General features: G+C 37.2%; 1 protein-coding gene across 1 annotated transcript; it reads left to right on the top strand.

Moving 5' to 3' along the window:
* Positions 1–778: 778 nt before the first annotated feature.
* On the top strand, positions 779–8142 carry noxred1 (NADP-dependent oxidoreductase domain containing 1). The gene is made up of 6 exons (XM_017475455.3): positions 779–1116; positions 3471–3634; positions 4325–4505; positions 6161–6315; positions 6456–6654; positions 7549–8142. Exons 1-6 carry the CDS (start codon positions 959–961, stop codon positions 7682–7684), a joined length of 993 nt encoding a protein of 330 aa, XP_017330944.1. The 5' UTR covers positions 779–958; the 3' UTR covers positions 7685–8142.
* The last annotated feature ends 1212 nt before the right edge of the window (positions 8143–9354 follow it).

Below are 9354 nucleotides of genomic sequence, written 5' to 3'. Positions count from 1 at the left end.
GACTTCCAGGAGGAAGGGTACCAGACTGAGACTATAGGGTGAATTATGGGTCTGGTAAAACTTTTAAAGAAAATAAAAGTGACAACGCACTTACCACATATATAAGGTATCATATGGATATGAATAATGAATTAAGGCAATGGAGATTGGTTTGTTTCTAGAAAGAAAAGGTGAATGCCCCGTCTAGGGATAATTTTACTGCTTCAGAAAGGTATATAAAGACATGTTTGTGTGTGTATAATTCAGACTTTCTGCAGACTGTCTCACTTTATTGATTCAATAAAGTTTAATACATTTTTGACATCTACAAACACTCCGTCTCTGTAGTTTTTTGTTAGGCTGCAAAGCTTGTTCGCCACGGCAGTACCCAAATGATGCCCTGTCTGTGTTTTTTTTCTTCTTGAAAACAATTTGTGCCCCCCTTCCGATCTCTCCCCCGGGTTGAGAACGACTGTTATAGGGTAATGCAGCCAAGGCTGAATTATGAGAAACAGAAATGATTAATTAATAGCTTAGCATTAAGTCTTCAGGCTATGCAGTCTGTTAGTTCACCTCCCGATGCGAGTCATTCTTTCTTTTGTCACTTCACATTTGTCACGTCTGTTCCCGGAAACATAAATGATTAGTTCACGTCTGGAGTCTTCGGGTTCGAGTCGTTCGTTCATCCCGTTTCCGGTACTACATGGTGTATTGTCTATGCGGCGGCCACCGGAAGAACGAATGACCCGAACCCGACGACTCGAGAGCTGAACTGATCATTTCTGTTTCCGTTACAGAAACCATGGGGATGTTACAGCGCATGTGCGGTCAGAAATGAACGAATCACTCTCTGAGACAACTCATTGTTCCCGAGTCATATTAAAGATTCATTCAAAATGAACGACTCATCACTTGTAGTCAAGGCAACGCTGCTCGAGCGTCCTGAGAAATCGTCTGGTCACGTAAAAGCTTAATAACTATGGACTTGACGCTTAACTTGAAGTCTCTTCAGTTTGAAAATGGACTCAGTGAGGAAGAGGAAGAACAGTGTGTGTTTCTGCGCAGTCGCTCTTCCGCGTTAGCAGTGTGTGGCTGTGCGCACGCGGTGTTTCTCTGCAGGCTCGTGTCTTTAGCCAGGTAGCGGTCATGTCCAGTTCCTCACCTGCACACTGACTCACAGCTGAACAGGGGGTGTTTGTTTGTTTTGCTGACTTTCTTGTGTTTTTGCATTGGAAGGTTTTCAAAAAAAAAAAAAAAAGTGAAAATTTGTTTTGCTTTGATGGTCTCCAGAGAAAGACTTTTACAGAAAAGTTCATTAGAATAAAATGTCTCTGTTGTTTAATCAATAAAATACCATGTCATTATTCTTATATATGTTTTAATGCTATTTTTCAGAATAATATCCAACATGCTGTTTATCCAGCAATCATCAACATTTTGGGAAATTCCTCGATAGTAAACTTCTCATTTTGATTTTTGGTTGTGAATACAGAAAATAAAATATTTTTAGGAAAAACAAACAGTTTTAAACATAAGTAAGTGTGGGTTATCAGGTTTATAAAGAACATTTACATATACACTACTGGTCAAAATTTTAGACACACTCATTCTTTATTTTTTAAAATATTTTTCCACATTTTAAAATGATAATAAAGTCATCAAAATTCTGGAGTAACACACACGGAAGTATGGGAATTATGTTGTGATAAAAAATCCAAAACAAATCAAAATTTAATATTTGATCATCTTCAGAGTAGACCCAATTTTTGCCTGGAATTTCCAGAAATGTATTATTGGTATTTTCTCAACCGATTTCTTGAGGATTCCCCCTGAGATGCTTTTTAAACAGTATTAAAGGAGTTATCACCTATGCTGGACTCTTATCGGCTGCTTTTAGGAATATTTCGCTCCAATATTCGCTTAGTAACATATTAGTTTTCTAATGAAAGAAATGAATATGTTGGCACAATTATATTTTTGTCTACAACACCGATTTCAAACATTTAATCATACACCTTCAGATCAAAAGATTTTTAAGATCACGAGAAACCTTTCAGTCAAGTGTCTCCAAACTTTTGACCGGTAGTGTATTTCATAATCACATATAAAAATGCACATGATGTTCACTGTATTAGGAACACCTGAGTGTATATACCTATACACTTATGCAATTATCCAATCATGAGGCTACAGTGAGCGTAGACACACCTAAACTGGGCAGTTGAATATTGTATAAACGTTTTAAACTATCCAGGTTTGATTAGTCTGTGCCCACTGCAGCCTCAGTTTTCTGTTCCTGGCTGACAGAAGTGAAATCTGATGGGGTTTTCTGCTGTTGTAGCCCATGCACCTCAAGGTTCGACATGTTGTCCTTTCTGAGATGCTTTTCTGCTCACCACAACTGTAAATACTGGCTATTTGAGTTAACATAGCTTCCTGTCAGCTCGAGCCGGTCTGGCCATTCTCCTCTCACCTCTCATCAACAAAGCGTTATGGCATGTAGAATCTGCCGCTCATTGGATATTTTTAGTTTTTCGTACCGTTCTGTGTAAGACCCAGGAGATTAGCAGTTTCTTATGAAACTTGAGAGCTGACAAAAGTATTTAAATATGAATTTTGTATATTGGAATTATGTACAGTACTGTGTAAAAGTTTTAGGCACCTTTTTTTTTTAGTACAAACTTTGTTATAGATTTTTATTTTATGACTTGAAAAAAACATTTTTGATTCCCATACATTAGTTTTCTAGCACAAAATTAAATGTTACAGAAAAATGTTTGTATGTCAGTAAAGACAGCAGCATATTATGTAAGAGACACTTTTCAGCCAGAAACACAGTGAAGGCTGCTGGGTTTTGCTGCAAAAATATGAAGCAAGTGTGACAGTCAAAGTCTCCAGAAGAACTGTGTCTGGTTCTGCAAGATGCTCAATAAAACTTACAGCTCATTTCCTTATAAAACTACACTAATTATACCAGAGACTACTATTTTCATTTAAAACAAAATTTTGTCCCACCAAATATTGACTTTGTTTAATTTACTAATGTTTACTGCTCTTTAAAAAATGTAGAAATATTTAATTTCATTATTTTGAAGGCATCTTTGCTCCACAGCATTTCTTTGCATGTGCCTAAGACTTTTGCACAGTACTGTATGTCACGTTAAATATTTTTTCTGTTGAGTATTTAATACATTTATGACTTATTAATAAATTTACGACAGATTTATGACTTGACATTTTTGTGGGTGGAGCTTAAAACCTTCCTCAAAACTGCTAAGTTCAAGATGATGCAGTGCTCATGAGTGGACAAAAACAATGAAATAAACATTTTTCTGTTGAGTGTTGATGTTGCATTTTAAGAGAAGACAATACACTTTATAGATGCAATTTATCTAAAAGTTTGATGTGATTAATATTGTTTTGATTACACTACATATAGTGTCCCGTCTTAACAATAACACGTGTATGTTACTTTTTTTTTTAACCTGTAGGGATAAATTAAACCACCTTCCCAATAAATCAGACCTGCAGCCAGTGAAGGTTGGCATTATTGGAGGTGGGCACATGGGCAAACAGCTGGCACAGCTTTTATTGACCATACCAGCCTTTAAACCATCTAACATTCACATGTCAACTAAAAGACCAGACACACTGAGTAAGTGTTTAAATTAGCCATGTTTTCAACAAACATTGAACTTGTTCTATTGAGAATAAAATGATATTTGCATTGTCTTTGCAATCCTAAATAAGAAACTAAACAAAACCTATGTTGAACTCAGGAACTGTAGCACTACATTACCCTGTGCACCAGTGAAAAGGAACACAGGATGTTGTACCATTCTCAGCACATGGTTTCCCCATGGTGATGAATGTCAAAGGGGTTTTATGTGTATGCAAAATCTATTTATATCCCCAGAACAGGACTTGCTCAAGTGCAACAATAAAGTTATTTTACTAAATTATTTTACAAAAGGTGTAATTTGCTTGTTTTAAATATTTGTTAGAGATGTCAAACATTTCACCACATACATTTTGAGAGAAAATTGAGTATTTTTAGCGGTAAATAGTTTCCTAGTTGTTTGAGTCCATTTTAATGATTGTGTGTAATGTTTATTTTCTACAATTATACAGGGTTTTTTTTTCAAGGGTGTTAATAATTCTGGAGTTGACTCACCTATATAGAAGTTTTACTTGATTAAATGGCCAATGAGTGTATATACTAAGTAGGTGTAAGTAATAAAGTGGCCATTATGTGTATTTCAACCACTCTTGCTGATTAGAGCTCACAGAACTCACAGTGATTATAGAACAGTGAATGAGACATGGTTATCTGTTTGCATTGTAGGTGAATTCTCAGACAGAGATGTGAGGTGTTATTTCGATAACCGCAGACTGGCCACTTGGGCAGACGTGATCTTCCTCTGCGTTCTTCCCACTCATCTTCGTCACGTGTGTTCTGAGCTTCACTCTCAGCTGCCTGCTCGCTGCCTAGTGTACAGTTTCACCTCGGCAGTGCCATTACACAGGTATGACCTCAGATATACACGTAGGTGTCATGTTTAAGATGAATTCTCACCACTGTTTGGTTATTTTTATTTTTTTTATAAGAAAAACTATGTTTTTGGTTTTGTAGGAACCATGAGAACGGTGCTTTGAAAAAGTTCAGTAGGGCTTAGTGATTCGAAAGTTTGGTTCGCACCTCCAGAGTTGAGGGTTCGACTCCCACCTCTGCCCTATGTGCACATGTTTGTTTTTGTATGTTCTCCCTGTGCTTTGGGGGTTTCCTCCAGGTACTCTGGGTTCCTCTCCCAGTCCAAAGACATACATTGTGTTGATTGGCATTTCCAAATTGTCTGTAGTGTGTGAATGTGTGTGTGATTGTGCCTTGCGATGAGTTGGCACCCTGTCCAGGGTGACCCCCACTTTGTGCCCTGAGTTCCCTGGGATAGGCTCCAGGCTCCCAGTGACCCTGTGTAGCATAACCAATATGGAAAATGGATGGATGGATGGATGGATGTTCTTTAGGAAGATACATAACTGAAATGAATGCAAAATTGCTTAAATAACAATAATTCTTAAACTATTTCCACACTTTTTTTTAAGTGCCAAGGATGCATATACTCTTGCTCTTATTCTTACGATTCTTACGCTCTTATATTATTATGATATATTTCTATATATTACCTTACTGTAGTTCAAGTTCAAGTTCACTTTATTGTTCAACCATATACAGCTGGTACAGTACACAGTGAAACGAAACAACGTTCCTCCAGGACCACGGTGCTACGTAAAACAACACACTAACCACATGAGACAACACAGAACTAAATAAGATCTACACATTTTTACATAAAGTGCACGTGCAAATGTGTTCTAACAACACAGGGCAGTACAGTACTACTAAAACAGGACTATAGGCACAGTAAGTGACAGTGTAGTGCTGAACAGTACACAGTGGAAGTGTCCAATATCACAGGTAGTGCAAAAGATAGGTGCCAAAGAGTAACAATATAATTTAAAAATGGTATAAATGTAAACATAACATGCTATGACTTAGTATTAAGCAGATCAGCTTATACCAAATATGGACATAGCAGTTATTGCAGTAGCAGCCAGGTAAAGTGCATAATAGTGACAAGAAATGAAATACCTATATTTTTAAAAGTACAGTAGCAGCAAAATGCAATAGTCAATGCAGGAATGTGCAAATATCGCAATGGGAGTGGGATGGTGTTCAGTCCAGAAAATGTGCACGCATGTGTGTGCGCGTGTGCGCATGTGTGTCAATCCTGAGTATTGAGGAGTTTGATGGCTTGGGGGAAGAAGCTGTTACACAGTCTGGTTGTGAGATACCTTGTACTGCAGTACATAACATGTACTTATACATGTAGTTGTATAACATTCAGAGCCTTTTTACGTGTCTTGTTGGTACACTGTCAGTCATAAAGAACTTAAAGAGCAAGCTGTTTATTTTCTGGTTCTAATATCAAGGGGTGGTTTACCAGATAGCATTTAAATTAAACCAAAGTAGGCCTGTATATTTATTGCAGAATATTTAATCAAGTCCTATAAATTGTCTCTTTGAAACTAATCTAGATCTAACTAAACTAATCTAATCTAGATGTGTTTGGTGAGCACAGTGCTCTGAAAAGGGTCATTTGTTATTGTGGTCATTTTACAGGTTGGCGTTACTTCTTGGTCACGCGTTTGTTCTCAGACCTCAGTACGGCTTTATGACCTGCGATTCGGGTCACTTGTGGGTCCGCCATAATCGAGTGGCAGCAGCTCTAAAGGATGAAGGGGTTCTGAGTGCATCATGCCCACTATCAGTGACTGGTGAGTTGAAAACTCAGGACATCCCAGAAAAACACAATTTTTTTGCTCAATAATACATCTGTCCTTCCTGTCACACCTGTTACCTGACTGTTCTGTTGTGTATTTAATTGTAATGCTGTTGTTTGCGTTGTCTCTGACAGGTGGTCTCTCTTTGGATCAGAGGTGGGTGTGTGCTGTGCTCTACACTCTCCTCAATATGTGCACTGCTGAGGGACTGATTGCCACCCAAACCGTCCAACTGCTCAGTGACTTGTTTCAGACGACAATCCCAACCGTAACTCTGACCTGCCAAAGCTTTGTCAACTCTTCCTGGGCATCTAGACTTAATAACTCTGAGGAGTGAGTGCTTTATTAACTGTTCTCTCTGCTGATAATCCATTCAATATACTTATGTACAGAGCTGTGAAAAAGTATTTGCTATTTGATTTCTTCTGTTTTTGTGTATATCTCATACTAAATTGTTTCAAAAATGTATAGAGTTTTTAAATGATAATGTTATTTGTTGAAGCAAAAAAGTTACCAATACCAACTGGGCCTGTGTGAAAATGTATTTTCCTCCATAGTTACTAATTCCCTAAATCTACGAAACTGTGTGTGTGCGGAGTTTGCATGTTCTCCCTGTGTGTGTGTGTGTGTGTGTGTGTGTGTATATATATATATATATATATATATATATATATATATATATATATATATATATATGTATGTATATATACATACATATACACTACCAGTCAAAAGTTTGGAGACGCTTGACTGAAATGTTTCTCATGATCTTAAAAATCTTTTGATCTTTTGAAATCGGTGTTGTAGACAAAAATATGATTGTGCCAACATATTCATTTATTTCATTAGAAAACTAACATTTTAATGAATGGACGACTTGGATCGAAATATTCCAAAAAGCAGCCGATAAGAGTCCAGCGTAGGTGATAACTCCTTTAATACTGTTTAAAAAGCATCTCAGGGGGAATCCTCAAGAAATCGGTTGAGAAAATACCAAGAAAATTCTAGGCAAAAAGGGAATCTACTTTGAAGATGCTAAAATATTAAATTATTTTGATTTATTTTGGATTTTTTATCACAACATAATTCCCATAGTTCCATGTGTGTTGTTCCAGAGTTTTGATGACTTTATTATTATTGTAAAATAATAAAAATAAAGAATGAATGTGTCTAACTTTTGACTGTTAGTATAATAATAATTGTTATATACTGTTTCCTGTCTTGCAGGCGTTTCCCATGGATTAACCTTATTGATGTACAGACAAAACAGTCTCCTTTGACTTCTTGTCTGTCAGGATGTAAAGCTTTACAAGACTGCATTTCTGTGATGTATCGAAAAACATTTAAATTTAAATTTAAATAGTGAAATTTAAAGAGTGAAACAAAGACAAAAAGTGTAAGGAACCAATTTCACCACAACAATTTTACAATTATTTTGCAATAACTATTGTGTAATATTTTGACTATATATACAAGTTGAATCAGTAGATCATATGTAAACCACATTGTTAAAATAAGGTTAGGATAATTAGTCTCATGAGAATAGTCAGGGTTTCTCAGCAGCCCTGAAATAGTTCTGTAGCTCTCTGGATATTTAGTACCATTTGGGGCCTAATTACACTGACTGTGCAAGTGTACGGTTCATTTGTTTCTTAGCAAATGTCATATGCTAAAAAAATATATATATATTTCAATGTGATTTTGCTTTTGTGACTGGCAGAATGTTATTTATGGATTTTTCATTCATTACTTATCGGGTCAATTGTTCTTTAGGAAGTTCATACAACATTAAAGGACACAGACATGCTTATATAATTCTTATTCATAAGTCTTGAATACCTGTTAAATTTATAAAGGTGGTAGCCATTTTTTAGTGTCAGACAAATAGAACATGTGAACATATGACCTGTAAAACAATAAAGCTGTTTCTAACATGAAGGGGTGGTTCCCTGGACAGGGTTTAAATTACACCAGAAGTAATCCCACTTAAGAGCTAATCACGGCCTCCAAATCGGCCTTCAAAACGAATCTTAAGGATAGTTACTTCCAGGTAATGAAGTCTTAAGCTAAATTAAATTAGCATTGCCAATCCTGAGTTCGGCTTACAGTCTACATGGAGTTTCACATGATCTTTCCCCCAGATAGCATCTGGATGTGGGCCACTTCAGGCAGTGATGCGACACTACTGGCCTTCTTTTGGCCCGGACAAAATGGATATGAGCCTGAAGTGGCCCACATGTAAAATAGCAAATATGGCCCAATCACAAGTGGGCCTTTTTAGGCAAAGTGCTCACAGCAATGTGTAATGATGTGACCCTAAAGTGGCCCGTGTGCTAAATAGTGAACATGGCTCAAAAATCGCAAAACAAATGTGGGCCACCTTGGCAAAAATGTGACACATGCTATGGCTTGCTTTTGACAAAAATTCCGGCAAACAGGAGCGGACTGCCCAAGTGCCATCATTCCATGTGATATTTAGGCCAGATGTGTCGGCTGGAAGTGTCAGGTGTGTGCCGGATCTGAGTTGGGGGTTTGAATCCAACCTTGTGTGTCTCCTTGTGTGTGTGTGGAGTTTACATGTTCTCTCTGTGCTTCGCGGGTTTTCCTCTGGGTTTCCTCCCCCAGTCCAAAGACTTGCATTGTAGGCTGATTGGCATTCCCAAAACCGTCCATAGTGTGTGAATGGGTGTGTGAGTGTCTGTGAAATTGTGTCCTGTGATGGGTTCACACTCCATCCAGGGTATCCCCCACCTTGTGCCCTGAGTTCCCTGGGATAGGCTCCAGTCTCCCCGTGACACTGTGTAGGATAAGCAGTACAGAAAATGTATGGATGTACATTAGATAATAGCTTCTAAATAATTTTAAAGCACAACAATCATTGAAAATAAACAAGCCTGGACATTACTTTGTAATGAATTTATTGCTAAAAACACATCTATAAGAGTGGTAGAGCTTTTTATTTTATTTTTTTTTACTTCCTTGCTACTTCCTCTTTTAAGAAATATTTGAATTTGGGCTGCATTTATAAACGTA

Source organism: Ictalurus punctatus, chromosome 9, assembly GCF_001660625.3.
Source record: "Ictalurus punctatus breed USDA103 chromosome 9, Coco_2.0, whole genome shotgun sequence".
Classification (NCBI taxonomy): Eukaryota; Metazoa; Chordata; class Actinopteri; order Siluriformes; family Ictaluridae; genus Ictalurus; species Ictalurus punctatus.
This window is presented reverse-complemented; position numbering and strand designations above follow the sequence as displayed.